We start from the raw sequence: 15,516 nt of genomic DNA, 5'->3' as shown, positions 1-15,516 counted from the left end.
ATTTAAACTGCTAACACACACACTGTCCCAAGTGTTCAGATTCATTACCAGCTATGAAGATAATCTTAAAACCTCTGGGTACCAGAAATGCTTAGTAGTTTTGATCTGTGGTCATGTGCTCTTCAGGCTCTGGCTTTATATCTCTGCTAAATAATTTCTAATCCTGTATATGCAGCTATATATTTTAGAGTGCATTGTAACTGGTAAAAAAATACAGTCATATCAAACTAGGCTCTTGAATTCTTTGGTCACACTGATCTCTAGTGGCAAGGTATTGAAAACATCTCAAAAGGTAGAAAAAATAGCATATGCAGTTACAATTTTGTTGAGAATCTGTCACAGACAGATGACTCATTTCCCTAAAATTCAAGGGGAGTCTACTTTTATTTCTGCAATATAACACAAGTTAAGTGTTCATTGAAGAGGAATGTGTATAATTAGTATTATATATAATATAATGTTGTGTATTTATAATAAATATCTAATTAAATTTTGTTGGACAATTTAACCATTTGATACTGATAATCTAATGTACTTATATATTTAAGTATATATATATGCTTATATACACTTCTATATATGTGTGTGTATATATTTGACAGTCACTTAGAGGTATCTGGTGTGTAGATACTATGATTAATTGCATTTTCATTCTAGAGAACACTGTCTGAACAACCTGGTGGTTCATCTGCAATGTAATATAAAATGTAAGTACACATACCCTGGGAATATTTCACACAGAAATCAAATTGTTCAGTCCATAAAGCCTAATGTTTATAGCTTGAATTGAAAGGTTAGGGAATGGACTGTAAAAGCTATACTTGTAATCAGATAAACACGGGAAAAGTTACAGTCTTCACTTGTTTTCAGAGTTAAGTATACACTAGAGATGGGTCTATACTGAAAACACATATATAAAAAATCCAGAAGGTCTGAGGAAGAACATATCTAAATCTAAGTTATAAAGTTGCACCTTGATTTCAGCTATAAACCACCAAACTTTAATCCACAATAATAGTATTTTTGAATAGCAGTTCGGATACTACTACAAAGCCTATTTTTTCTAAGAATATTCACTAGTCTAATAAAACATGCTATATCCCCCTAAAAATCTACAAATCTATTTTATTTTATTGTTATTATTATTTTTTTTAGCTTGTGGAAAACAACTAGTAACTCAGAACAATGGAACAAGGATTGTAGGTGGAAGTGATGCCAGAAGAGGGACTTGGCCTTGGATAGTTTCACTCCATTTTAATTCCAGACCCATTTGTGGAGCCTCTCTTGTCAGTGATGAATGGCTGGTGACAGCAGCACACTGTGTATACGGGTAATGTTCAGAAGCTCACACATTCTGACAATCCCACAACATACAAGTATCCAAATGGTGGACAGTCATCAATCAGTAAAGCTGGGCTGAAGCATGACCTGAGCCATCGATCAATTCCGGATAGAGCAAAACACACTTTCAAAGGAAATCACTGGGGAGTGGCACTTTTTAGAGGGTTTCTAGATGTTTACTGTTATATGAAGTTAATATAAATTCACAAGTACCTCTCTCTCCACTGACTCCAGGGCATCTTTGCAACTAGCTAAGATAGCCATATGACACCCATGCCATGTCTTTTTTATTTTAATGATGATGAAACACTTGTTTTATATGCAGTTTCATTAAGGATGCATCAGATTACAAATAATTTATGACACTGATACAAAAAATTGACAGCCAGCTCACTGTTTAATTACTACGTTTTGAACCACTTGTGGGCTCAGCTAAAGTCTCCTTTACATTCTGGTAAACCCTCAGTCCTTACTTTAAAGCAGAGAATCACAGAAACTAAGCACCATTTTATGAACAATGAAGAATTGCACTTTAAATATATGGTATTAGCACTGAGCATTTGCACTTAACCCATAATTAATGTGGGCCTCCATTAATTAGTTGAATCTCTGCCAGTGGTATAAAGGATGACATCATACCTCATAAAGGTAAACTCAGTGTTGCCTGTTCCTCCTGTATATTACCATAAATTGATCAAGATTTACTGTTCATCATTGGAATGAATCTAGATTTATGTGCATTGATTAGGCAATATTACCTATCCTCTAGATGGTGTTATTTGTACCACTCAAAGAAATTATGCATATTTAAATATTTTCTAGTGTTTGTTTCCATAACATCTGTAATAAAACCAAGTCTTGTAGAAAACTGGGAATGGCAAGAAGAAGAAACTGGAATGGCAAAAAAAAAATCTATTAATATTCAAAATTACAGTAGAACTTTCATTATAAATAGCTAAGTAGTAAGGCAGTGGAGACTATGCCAATACAGTAATGGAGCTATATTCCACACAAAGACACTGAAATGAGAAGGACTAAGCCATCTTAGTTCTCATACAACAAATCCACACCTGTCTTGGTACTTCCTTTTCACTTAAATCACGTTTTTATTTTCACTTAAATCTCTTAAATTTTATCATCTTGACTTTGCTGGAATGTTCCTAAGTGGGAGCTTGCAGTTTCACACCTTAATTCTGAACATTTAACTTAAATGCTCATAGTTTAGAACCAGATAACCTCTTGATGTCAAACCAAAAGATCAGCAGAAACCAATTCAGTACAACAATCAGGCTGAAAACATATTTTTTTACAATTTTTAAAACTATGAACTGGTTGATTAAAAATAGCAAATAATTAATTTCCCTAACTTAAATACAGCCTCAAAAAAGCATGTGTAGCTCAGCAAAAAATGCAGATTATGTCACATTTTGTCTTGGCATTTTTTTTTATTTAGATTAAAAAATTAAGAGAGCAATTTTCTGAGCCTATGAGCTGCAGCACTTCCAGCGACATCTTAGACCTATTATTCTTTATATATTCCATAACAATTTTCTAACTGGGACTGATATTAATTGCCTGGTGGGCAGTCAGCAGTATTCTTCACAGTGTTTAAAAAGCCACAGTAATTTAGTTAATGTATTTTCCTCCTCTGCACTACTGCTTGATTAATTCTTTATAAATAATGCATTATAAGCTTAACACAAAAAATGAACCACATATTTCTACAGTGTAGATGTTTAAGATAGTATTACTATCACAAAATTGTAAGTACATCCACTACACTCTATTTATTTTGACAAAATGTGCAAATGCTATGAATTACCATGAGGTTAAAGATTAGCATTTTACCTAACATATTTTTTAAAACTTTCATTAATCGTTCATAATTGTGAATATTCCTTGCAACTTCTAGGAGACAATTAAAACCATCTCAATGGAAAGCAGTTCTTGGCTTGTATGACCAATCAGACATGACACAGCCTGCAACAGTAGTTCAAATTATTGATCAAATAGTTATAAATCCTCATTATGTGAAGCGTACAAAGGATAGTGATATTGCTCTCATGCACCTTCAATACAAAGTGCAATATACAGGTGAGTCGTTATTTTCCCACAAAACAGATTTACTCTATTATGCAAAACTCTTAACTATGCTAAGAATACGAGGGTGATGGGGTGGGTGTACATTTTTCACAACTTAATCATTCTGGAGTCATTCCAGTACTTCCTGGGTATTTTGCTCAAAAAGTGAGTGTGAATTAATGAACATTTTCTTATGTGACTTCATAAAACCCTGAATACAGGGAAGAGGCTGACAGTGATTGCTTGTTTCTCATTCACAGATTACATACAACCTATTTGTTTACCAGAAAAAAATCAGCAGTTTTTACCAGGAATTTACTGCTCTGTTGCTGGCTGGGGTCGTATTATGAATGAAGGTGGGTCATCTGCTTGGAAAATTATGACAGGCATGAAGCTGTGAGGGAAAGCTTGCTCCTGATTCCACAGGGGTTGCTAAGGTAAAATAGTTTAGAGAGGTATTCCTCCATAGGAAAATTTGGGAACTATGCTCCTCCACTGTTCTTTCTCTAAAGCAAAGTAATAGAGTTATAAAATAATTATTAGAGAAAATATACATACCTAGGATCATTAAACTATGAAAAAAACTTATTGCATCCCCTTAGATGTTACGATGACTACTTTTCTCAACATGAAATATGTACATCTTATTGTCAGATATTGGGTGGGGGAGGAGGAAGATTAGTCTTTCTGACAACGTGCAAATGATTTTCCCCAGAAGTCAAGCATACTGACTGTAGTGTAAAATGTTATGTTCTGTTTGCATATCATTTGAAATCTCTGTGAAATAATAAATATGCCATTTCACTTCTACAGTTGCTTGTACACATTTGTTTCTACATTTTCAGAATAAAATTGCATTAAAAATTTTGAGTAGGAATTAGTAAAAGAAATTTTTAAAAAACTTGAAATAATCAAAGTTACATAATGAATAGTGAGGAAACATTGGACAATCCAAGCTCCTAAGCCCTTAATGATCCCTTAGATCTCCTCATTGTGAGTTCATAGTCACTGACTTTAGTAATCTTGATTTAATTATAACCAAATTCAGTCCCATTACACAAATGAAAGACAGGATTCAGTTAATGAGCACCAGTTAATCAGTGACTGTGTTACAGGGGTATAAGCCTGAATAGGACAGCAGCGAGGCAGGGTTTCCTGCTGCTCGGTAGCATGCTCAGCATGCTGGAACTGGAACAAAACCATCAGTGTTCTGAGTGGGATGTACGCTATTTATCACAGCAGCTAAACATACTTTGTATTTTCATCAGGTCCCACTTCAGATATATTGCAAGAAGCAAAGGTCCCTCTCATTTTGAATGAAAAATGCCAACAACAGATGCCAGAATACACTATTACTGAGAATATGATCTGTGCGGGATATGACATGGGAGGAACAGATTCCTGTCAGGTAAATACAAGTAACTTATTTCCACTGCTAGCATATACCACATCTAATTATTGAGTAAAATGCTCCCTGATCCCCTAATCATTAAAACCAGAACCATCACTGTCCATTAATGTGATTTCTACTCGCAGTGTTTTGCCCATTTAATACTTTATCAGGATACAAGTTGAAAAGATAAAAACCTATTATTTTGTGTCACGTTGACATAAACAACCATGGAAGGAAGATAAATATTTTCTGCACTAAGCTTTGAATAATTACTGATGAGTCATTCCCTGAAGGAAAGAGGGTCAAGCTTAGGGAAAAGCAGACTACAGAGAAATAAATACCAAATGGACTGAAGTCTCAGAAATGCTTCATACAGGAAAGGAGAGAGAGCGATGTTGGTTTCCCCCAGAATCTGTAGACTGGAGACCTTCTGTAAGTAGATGCCACAGTATGTTGGAGAGGCTGCCTTTCTGCATTGATCACATATGCTGCTTCCTGGGGATCTGGTTTTTATCCATTCCAGATCTGCTTATAACACAGTGCTTCTCCTTGAGGATATGGTCAGAATGGGCTGTCACATAATTTTTCTTCGAGCAACATGGAGTCTATAGCATGGAGACTGGCTGGTTCTCCTCAAGTCTGATGAGAAGCACTATCAAATAATTTCTCTTGCCTTGCACTCACAACCTAAGCCTTCATCAGGTGCAGTGACTTCGACTAGTTTAGTCTAGAAGGAAGAGTGTATGCAAATTTCCTTTGCCATTCCTGCAGCCTCCGTGGCTTTCCTCTTTCCTTTTTGCTTCTGAACCTCATACTGAAAAGAAAGCAGTGCAGCACCATAGGCTGATACAGAGTACCAGTGGCCAGTCTTGTGATCAGTGACCATTCAACCACAAGGAAAGATGAACAAGTGAGTCCTGATAGTGCGTCAGCCTTTAGGCTGCTGTCACAGGCTTTGAACATTTGTGGATGCCCTAGAGTTATGGGCAGAAGTATTTTAATGGCTGAATCCTTGCAGAATGTTCCTGTAAAACTCCATTCACAAGGCTGTGAGAAGACAAAAATAATTCTGGTTCAACTAACTTGATAGACAATGAAAAATAGTCATTGTTTTCTTCCTCAGCAAAACAAGACACTCATGGCTGACTCATCCACCACTCAGGCTGTGGGATCAATCAAATTTGGTATCCCACACTATTGCAATGTGACCTCTGCTAAACTACTCAGAAGGAGGTGTGAGAAAAGGACGCCTCCTCTTCTGGCAGACTTGCGATCTTTTTCTCTAAATTCAAAACCGCTGAAACTTTGGGGCAACTGAAACTAAAAGTACATTTTGGCTGAATAGACTCAACTGAAAAATAATCCTACACATTTATGCAGGCTTTGTGGAAGATGAAGGGCTAAACTTAAAAGTAATAAGCAAATAAAAAAGATCAGTTGAAACTCAGTCCTGTGCTGAAAGACTGGTAAGAGCTTAAGACTGCATCCTTTTTTTTTTTTTAAAAAAAAAAAAAAAAAAAGAAAAAAAATGCAAAAGAAAAAAAAGGAAATGGATTATCCCAATAATTTTTCCACTTGGAAGAATTCATATTGATCTCACTTCTGCTGCCCAAGATATATAGGGATACAATTTCTACGATTAAAGATCAACACAAACAAAGCATCATAAACAGGCTCTGCTTCAGAGTTGACAATGTTCAATTTTAACTTTTGAATTTCATATTGCAGGGAGATTCAGGTGGCCCTCTGACATCTGAAGATGATAACAAGTGGTTTTTGGTTGGTGTAACATCATTTGGCTATAAATGTGCACTTCACGAAAGACCAGGAGTGTATGTTCGAGTCACCATGTTTGTGGACTGGATCAAAAAAATAATCTATTAGCTTGATATCTTTTAATGATAGCAATAGAATTTAAAGGTTGAAAGTAAGCCATTGTATAATGATGTAAACCAGAGTGGCATTTCAGTCTCATAGTTAGATAAACTGAATAAATAATTAAATTATGGGGAGGAAAATATTAATTATTGAAAACTCCATTACCAGTGGAAAACAAAATTTTGAAATAGATGCTGTGGGTTTTTTAATAAATAGTTATATAATTTATTTTTTCTTTTACATGAGCCCATGCGAAAAGTTTCTTTGAACATCAGTGCATTAAATGCATAGTGGAGGGCTTTACAAAACATGGGCATTAAAAAAAAAAAGTTTACAAACTGCAAATGCTTTATTGAAAAATGGTCTAAAATTATTTTTTTCAGGTCAAACATTACCTGTTTTTATGTTTTTACACTGTATTTTTCAATGTGCATTTTCATTTCAATTCATAGTAAACTCTTCAGGAATCTCACCACATCCAAAGTGAAGGCATATGTTATCTTTTTAAACTGGGCTCATGGGAGTTCTTCTGTCTTGTCTATTATAAAAAGCTCTGGAATGAGGTTTATGGATTGTGCATAAAAGCTGGTATCTTGTATCATGCTGCTTTCTAATGAATAAACTGACTGTAAGCCAAAAGTTCTCTCTTGTGTAATTTGTTTGGAATGAATAGAGTTAAATAAGGTTTGAACACAGCTTTTTAGCTTTCTTTTTAGACAAGTGTTTTGGCAATTTTTCAAGCAATTATAGATATGTGCTTCTGTACACCAAGGCTCACAATACTGCAACCTCCTCTCATGAAAAGTAATGTTTTCTAAAAATGTTTGACAATAAGGAGTATTGGCTATTCCTGGTGAGTAAGAAGTAACAGGCTTCCTTTGATATATGACATGCTTTTCCTGTACTAGTGACTTTTAATACTGATTTTGTGCTTGTATAAAAACTATCATGATAGCCCCTTACAGCATTCTAAAGGGGAAAGAATATGAAGAAGGGTTTTTATCTTCTTGAGCTCTTTTCTAGATAGGTTTCTATTAAAATATAATTATCTACTTGTTGAAATGCCTTAAGTTCAATGGTGTCTTAGTGTAATATGATGCATTTCCTTTATTTGTTTTCAGCCTAATGTACAAATTTAATATCTCTTTAATTCCAAAGTACTGCATGAAAACATAAAATGCATTCTAACTTACTGTGTATGTGTATCTACACATGATGTATGATTCTTGTAAGCAGCTCCCACACTTGGTGCTTACAACACTAAATGCAGATATGAAGCGCTCAAAATACAAGGCTAGCTTACAAGCACAGGTTGGTGGTCACTGATAAAAAACACCAGGTCCCAAACTGTTTTCAGGTCTTCATAAGCATTAGGGGACTAGTTCAAGCATAAAATATTTAGTTTTATCAACACATCTGTGACCACAAGGAACACAGGCAGATATAATGAAGCCAGACAGAAGATAAAATGTTTTAGACTCTTTCATATAAACCACACAGTTTTTAACATTAAAATGTTAAAGTTGCAAATCCTGTCTTTTGTAGTGGATTACTGTTTCCCCTTTACTAGAAAACAGCCACTGAAAATAAAGTGTATTCTGCTATCAGTATAAATTGATTTGGATGAAGCAATTACATTAAAATGCTCAATTAAAATGTGACATGGTTTCTTCATTATTTACTATACATCACTATCGTAAATTGTGTTTCAGTCTGTTAATATAATACAAGAGCCATCTCAAAGCAGATACAGTCACTGGAAAAATGTGCTTCCAAGAAATACAGTAATATACTTTTACTTATGTGTAATTTTTGCTTCCCAAAATGCAATACATACATGTATTTTCAGTTATACTGTAATAAACCAGCCCATCAGACTGAAAAAATTGATATTATAAACTCTGGTATAGAAACATATATGTAATATAGACTAGCATAATTAAAAATTAAAATTTATAAAAATAAACTAATTTATATCTAGATAGAACTAACATAACCTTAGTTGACCACATTCTAACCTCCGTTCAGCTTCCACTACGTCAGTTGCCTGCATATTAACCTGTGGAGAAACCAGTCGTTACCAAGTTAAAATACATGGGCAGCATGGATTATTTTCAATTGAGTCACAGTTCCAAAATACTTTGAAATGGGATGGTAGAAGCTTGATGCTGACTTACACTCACTTGCACCCAAAAAAGGTTAAAAGATTAGAGAAGGAAACAAGAGCTTTCCTCTCAGACACTTCTTGCTTGCAAAAGGCCGCAATCACTACAGAAATAAAACAAAAATTATATTCCCTGGGGAAAATAAGGGCAGTGGGAATATAATGTTTTTAAAATGACAAACTGAAGCCATGCCATCTATCGGAGGACTAGCTAAGGTTTACTGTCCTTCCTTCAGTTCCTTGCCTCACCTACTGCTGCCATTTGGAAGTGATTTAGAGAGGCAGTGAGCAGAAGGGAATGTGGTCACTGCAAGGGGACCCCATAGCTATACATAAAAGCCAACAGGCTTATTTGAAGTGGCTTTAGTTGATGAAAACTGTCACCTGAAACTGGAAGTAATTTTCCTTTCTCTGTTCTGTAGGTTTTAATGTGAATATGAAAGACAGAAGGTCAAGGGGTGGTTTTTTTGTTTGCTTTTCTTATTAAACAGCAATTCTGTTGCTACTAATGGACCATGTCACATATATACCTGTGGGTTTTCTGGATTCTCTAAACCCAAACAAAATCCAAACATAATACCAGCTTAAAGTCTAATTTGTAAGTATTCTCTCTGGAAGTGTGCAACACACCTATTTCCCCCCCTTTCTGCTCTTATCCTTACTCCTATCTCCCTTTTGAGTGTGGAAATAAGGAAAATAAAGACAAAAGAATTCGTGTATGTATGGGATTTGTATGTTTTGCATGGAAAAGAATTACCAGATTAAAGTTGAGAGTTATAATACTGTAGGATTGATCTGTGCATCATTTGTAGTCTTCCACATAAGAAGTTTTTCCTAGATACTAGGTAAAAGCTAAAGAAACTTAAAAATCCTAAGTAAAGGAAATACATGGAAGGAAACTATTTCCTTCCCCTAAGCAGGTGATATGATATGGAAATATTTTGTCCCAATAACCAATATTTCTTATTTACGTATAGAATCTGAGTACATTATAATAAAAGCATTGCATGCCACCTTCCGTTGGCCTTCACACAGAGTTTAAGACTGGCCCATACTGATAACTGCCCAGTAATCAATCACGTTCACCCTTGTAAGAAAGGCATCTGAAGGTGTTTGCTTTCTCCTAATTGCTGCATGGAAATCACTTCTGTGCCATTAATCATAATATCAACAGTTACACTTTTACACATCCTTTGGAAGTACAAAGTGTGAAGAAATAATTAATCCTTAAATTAAGTTAAAGGGAGTTAATTCTTCAAGACCATAAAAAGAACTAAGTTCTTTTTACCCAACCGTTCCCAAGAAAGTGGAGTCTCTTGCCCTCAGTTGAGTGAAGCAATGATTAAGTCAGGAGAAAAACAATTCTGGTCTTGGTGATCATGCAGAATCATAGTATTTTTTGGTCTGTTTATAATCACTACAAAGGAAATTGAAGTAAGTGATCAAGCAAAGAAAGTTGTGACTTACAAGAAAAACTACAGAATATTTGAAGTAGGAATAGCAACACTTAAACTCAACTACAGAAGGCAGCTTCTTCAAAGAGGAAGTAAAAACATAGCATAACAGTAACTTTAAGATGCTTCCAAAAGTGCTTCAGCAATAGCATTGCACAATTAGTACTAGTGATATTGAACTTTTAAATGTTTTTTCTTTATCTAGAAAAATACACATACACATTTGTCTCTGAACTCAAAGCTGTGGTCAACACCAGCTAGCACAGCGTAGGTAACCCAGAGTAATACAGTTTTGCTTCTGTTCGTCTCTCCCCAGCTTCCACACAGTAGTAGTTTTGAATCTGTGTTAATGTAAAGCCAAATAGCTTGAACTCATGCTCTTGAACTCTTGCTGAAACTGCAGGAAAACCCCTTAACTTTCCACTACTGCACCAGGCTGTCATCAGAGTGCTATTGCTACCACGCAAAGATCTGCGCCTAATGGCTGGTGAAACTATTCTTATGGCACAGAAAGCTCTTATGGAACCAAAGAGAATGGACATTAATGATATTAATAATAACTCTAAAAGAAGACTTTAAATGCATTAGGGTTACATCTAAACCTGTCTATCAATTAACATAATAAACGCTTTTCTAGCTAATAGTCTGAGTAATGCTGGGATCAATCTATTAGTGCCACTTCCAAGAAAAGCCATTTGTCTTCACTCTGATACCTTACATTATTCCTAACAAACTATGAGCTATATTTAAATGACCTTTAATGCATTTTTTAAATAGGTTTACTGAAAAAAAGTAATTTTAATCTTAAAACTCTTGTCCACTGTGATATTATTTTTTTTCCTCAGAAAAAGTAAAGAATGTTTTACTTAAACAACTAACGACTGCTTTCAAACGGCAGTGCATTAACGAGGTATCACTTGCCAAGTTATTTATGTTGACCTTGGACCATTATGTCAAAAACTTATGATCATTCCCTGGAAAAATGGATTCATTATATGACATCAAATTACTTTTATGAATCCTTGAATTTTGCCACATCAGATCAATGTCACAACATTGCAGCTATCTCTGCCAGCAACCATGTTAATGTTTAATAAAACAATGTGTGTCTGAGAATCAAAAACTGTAAGTGTGCAAATAAATACTAAACAAATATTTTGTATAAAACATTTATGCAAAGATAAATAATTGTTACACTGTAAAATTGTCAGTTCCATTTACAGTACATCAACTAGGGTACAATGCATGAGAGACTAAAGAAAACAAAGAGGGTTTGTTTAACTACAAACAGTCTTAAAACTGATATACATTGTACATATTTCCCCATAAAAACTTCAAATGCTCTTCATTTCATTGTTCTCACAACTAGCTAACTTACAACTTTTAGCAAAATAAACACATACCCTTTATTTAGCATGGCATATTTTGTTACTGAATTAATAATCAAACATTATATAAAAATGATCTGAACATTCACCTCAAGGGGGAGCTTACAGTTCATTCTTGTAGATCCTTTGCATTTTCAAGCCATTCCAAGCTAATGTTCTTTGATAACATTATAATACAGCCTGACTGCAAAATGTTATTTTTGCTTTGTTTTCAGTCAGTAAATCATTATACCTCCATGCTACTGTCCTTCCTAGGCGTCTTTGAAATCCATAGTGTGGACTGGTTTGGACTGGTTTTTGTTCTTCCTTTACTGAAAAATAAAAATATAAACTGTTTTCAGTGCATTTGTGCCTTTGCAGTCCTGATTCAGGTTTGTGATCAGACCTGGGTATTTCATTCCCTCTTTAAAGGCCACCTTTGTTGCTTTCATAACATAGGTTCCCCATCCACAAAAGGGTCGTGCCCATGCTGCAGTAAGCGTAACACCACAGCAGCGGGACAAGGTGAACAACTGTTACCAAAGTTACCAGACCACCCTGCTTAGCAGTGCTCCTCCCAGGAACTGAACTGACTTGGTCCACATTTTTTTTTTTTTAATTATTGTTTTCAGTTCCCATTCAACTGCACCTACTCATTCAGAGTGGTCTTTTCAGAGGTGGGTGTGGACACCAAGCAGGGTGGTGACAGGCTGGCTGCCTCCCTTGTCTGGGGGAACGGATAAGGGACAGGAGCACACATGCCCCCAGGCCCACACCAACATGCTCAAGGTGCAGCCCACCCACCCCGAGGGGCTACCACAACCCTGCCCGTGTGAATCCTGGAGCTGCACCCCTGTGACCGCGATACACCAATGGGTGCCAGTGGGTACTGGTACGCCAGAAAGCCTCTTCCCTTCAGGGCTTGACCTAACTTCTAATGAAGTAATGGCACATGAATCAGACTCCTAGCAATGAATGATGAGTAGAAAGCTTCCTTAAGCCTAGTTTTCATTCAAAACTGTCAATAGCAGGTTTTGTATTGTGGTGGGTTTTTTTTTAATAAAAGGCAAAAAACTTGTTCCAAAAGTACCTGTTCTGCAATACTGAAAAAAATGTTCACTCTAATCTTTACAGGAAGCCCTGAGGTACCCTGTAACTTGAAGCAGCATCTCTGCTACGGCTGCCTTAACACACCACTTTCCCTCACTTACCTGGCAGATGACAGCACGCTGCAGTCTACTGAGTAGAAGAGGCGGTTCATGAGCTACTGCAGCTGCATTTCTATCAAAATGTTTTTGTCTCTGGCCAGAATATTTCACGCTGTTGTTATTTTCAAATTAAGTGAAAGCCAGAGGTGGAGAAGCAGCCCTACATAATTCTGTAAGTTGGAAACCTGAGAGTCAAGATCCCAACAGGCCTACACATTTAGTTTTACTCCTTTCCTGGTGTGTAAATGTAAGCGAGTCTGCATTGATTTTAAATGTACTTTGAGGGAGCTGGACAGTACAGTAGGTTTTAGTCTCTCCAGACTTACCTCTGAAGTCCTACAAAGTAATGCATTATGTACCTGCGCCCATTGGACTAATTGAAAAGACTCCCTTTGGTTTCAGTGGACTTTAGATCAGGCCACAATGCTATAAACAAAGCAACTGCAATGAATCAAGTAGTTTCAGCACTTCTTTAAAAAACTGATTCACTACTTTCTTCCAGATTAATACAGCAAAATCAGGTATGTTCTGTAAATTAATTTGAATGGACAGCCCTTGCCACACAGCAGGAACATTTTTTTAATAACTTGGATCAGAACTTCAGTTGTATAAAATGAGCTTATCTTCAGCAAACCTATGCTAATTTTCAACAGCTATACATCTGGTTCAGGAAATAGGATTTGGTAAGAAAGGTAAGGAAGATGCAATAAATAGCTTGAGCATATCGCTGTTTCAACCATGAAATGCAATCATAGAAACTGAGAAATATACCAGGTTGGAATTTAAACTTTCTGCAAGGCATTCAGATGATAATGGAGATGGGTCTTTGAAGCAGTTTCTCCTTGCTTCCCTGGAAGAAATGAAAGGGAGAGCATCTAAGCATGAATGAGCTGATCATTTCTACTAGCTACAGGGAAGATGTTTTGTTTTGCCTTATTACTACCCTTTAAGAGCCCAACGCCAGGCAAAATTAGTCATGACCTTTCAAGCTAGGCATGTCCTGGTTGGCCATGGATTGTGGCTTTCAGAGGAAAGGTCACCATGTTGTGGAAGCCTAAAAAAGAATGAGAAGTCAGGTTCATTTGGGAAGTTGGGGATCCCTCCTTCCCCAGCAGGACAGAATCCCTTTCCTAAAGCTCTACAGTGTCCATCTAATCAGTTCAAGTGGTTGCCTCTTTTTTAAGTTTGCTTTTTGCCCAAGAATTGTGTTATTTGTGATGAACCAAAACAATTTGCAAGGTAGATCACATGTGAAATATAATTTAAAATATATGGGGAAACATTTTTTTAAAACAAAGTTATTTTTCAACAGATGAAAAATAAAATACTTCATTTTTGGTGATACCAGAATATCATCTTTTGACTTAAATTAATTTTAAAGAAAATTTGTTTTATTTAATTGACAGCTTTGGTGCAACCCAAAATGAACATTCTGAAAAAATTACAGGGTTTTATTCAAATCCATTTTCTCCCTGATTCTTGTATCATTTAATCTATCAAACTAATCAGCTAACAGAAAAAGTACAATCTTCCAAGATGTATTTCCAATATCTGTGTCATGCATTTTTTAAATCTTGGAAGTTCAGGTGAATTACTTCTGGATGAACTGCTATAGCATTCAAAGGCCTGATCAAAGCCCACTGAAGTCAATACTACTATTTCTATTGATTTCAGTGGGCCATGAATCAATCACTGTTTTCCTAGGAATATTTGAGAGCTGAACCTTTTCTGGAGAGAAAAAGAGCTGCCAGAAAAGTTATGACCACATATATCATACTTACCAGGAAATCCAGGTCCATTATAATAAGGGTTCCCAGATTTAGATTACTTATATCATTGCTATTTTTACACATATTATTCTTTTATTACACTTTTTGCTTTGAGTTTCCAACCATTTACCGTGCCAGGGCTGAGGTTTGGATACAAACTTTCACAAGCAGAGATTTGTCTACCATAAGACATGTTGGACAGTTCACATTTTCCTTTTCTTTATAGGAAAGAGCATAAAATAAAGACACTATCTAGTTTATGATGCAGACCTCACAATATCTTTTCTTTATGGTTACCTGTTTCAATGAGACACATTACTAAGGAGTGCTGCAAACATCACCGTACACTCACTCATACAGATATAATCAGACTTGGCATTTGGAATGTTTTCTCACTTGAAATAAAGTATTTCAGTCATTTGAAGAAAATGCTAAACAGAAATGACAAAAAAAAATACAGACTAAAAAGAGGAAATTTTTTTCTAATTTCCTAAAACACTGATGTGATATATTTCTTACTAATATTCCTGCTCTTCAACAGGGATAACAGCTTGTGATTCTGTTTATTACTCTTGTTATTTTACCAAAATAGTGTTTACCCATAAAATATACTTCAGTTTATACTCTTCTGGATTACATTAACTTGAGAACTTCCTGAAAAAAACCCGCAGAATGAAAAGTATCCTTGAAAGTTTCAGAATTACTAGATCAGGGAAAAAAAAAAATATATGTTGTCATATCTTGGTATATCCTATTTTAAGAAAGATAAAAAATCCAAAGAATTTTAAAGCATGGACCAAAACATATCCTGTTTCATAGGCTGAAGTGTTTCCTATTTGCATAACACATCTGTTTGATAC

General features: G+C 35.6%; 2 protein-coding genes across 11 annotated transcripts in view; one reads left to right on the top strand and one right to left on the bottom strand.

Moving 5' to 3' along the window:
• The window catches only part of TMPRSS15 (transmembrane serine protease 15), a 57,818-nt gene extending 50,186 nt beyond the window's left edge, over nucleotides 1–7,632 (top strand). The window contains exons 20-25 of the mRNA XM_055801901.1: nucleotides 658–707; nucleotides 1,156–1,330; nucleotides 3,254–3,435; nucleotides 3,684–3,779; nucleotides 4,692–4,831; nucleotides 6,545–7,632. Coding sequence (XP_055657876.1) covers nucleotides 658–707; nucleotides 1,156–1,330; nucleotides 3,254–3,435; nucleotides 3,684–3,779; nucleotides 4,692–4,831; nucleotides 6,545–6,700 — 799 coding nt within the window. The 3' untranslated portion in view covers nucleotides 6,701–7,632. The remainder of the gene's footprint in view (nucleotides 1–657; nucleotides 708–1,155; nucleotides 1,331–3,253; nucleotides 3,436–3,683; nucleotides 3,780–4,691; nucleotides 4,832–6,544) is intronic.
• Nucleotides 1–15,516, bottom strand: part of CHODL (chondrolectin) — a 45,315-nt gene that overhangs the window by 5,680 nt on the left and 24,119 nt on the right. For 2 of the 10 annotated variants that reach the window (XM_055802668.1, XM_055802673.1), the window contains 2 exons: nucleotides 13,659–13,737; nucleotides 11,468–12,011 (listed from right to left, as the gene is read on the bottom strand). In XM_055802668.1, the coding sequence (XP_055658643.1) occupies nucleotides 12,009–12,011; nucleotides 13,659–13,737 (82 nt within the window). In that variant the 3' untranslated portion in view covers nucleotides 11,468–12,008. Of the gene's footprint in view, nucleotides 1–7,781; nucleotides 10,276–11,467; nucleotides 12,012–13,657; nucleotides 13,942–15,516 lie in introns of those variants that run through there. The other 8 variants (XM_055802667.1, XM_055802672.1, XR_008746940.1 and 5 more) reach the window with 7 other exon arrangements.

This window comes from Falco peregrinus, chromosome 4 (genome assembly GCF_023634155.1).
Source record: "Falco peregrinus isolate bFalPer1 chromosome 4, bFalPer1.pri, whole genome shotgun sequence".
Taxonomy (NCBI): domain Eukaryota; kingdom Metazoa; phylum Chordata; class Aves; order Falconiformes; family Falconidae; genus Falco; species Falco peregrinus.
This window is presented reverse-complemented; position numbering and strand designations above follow the sequence as displayed.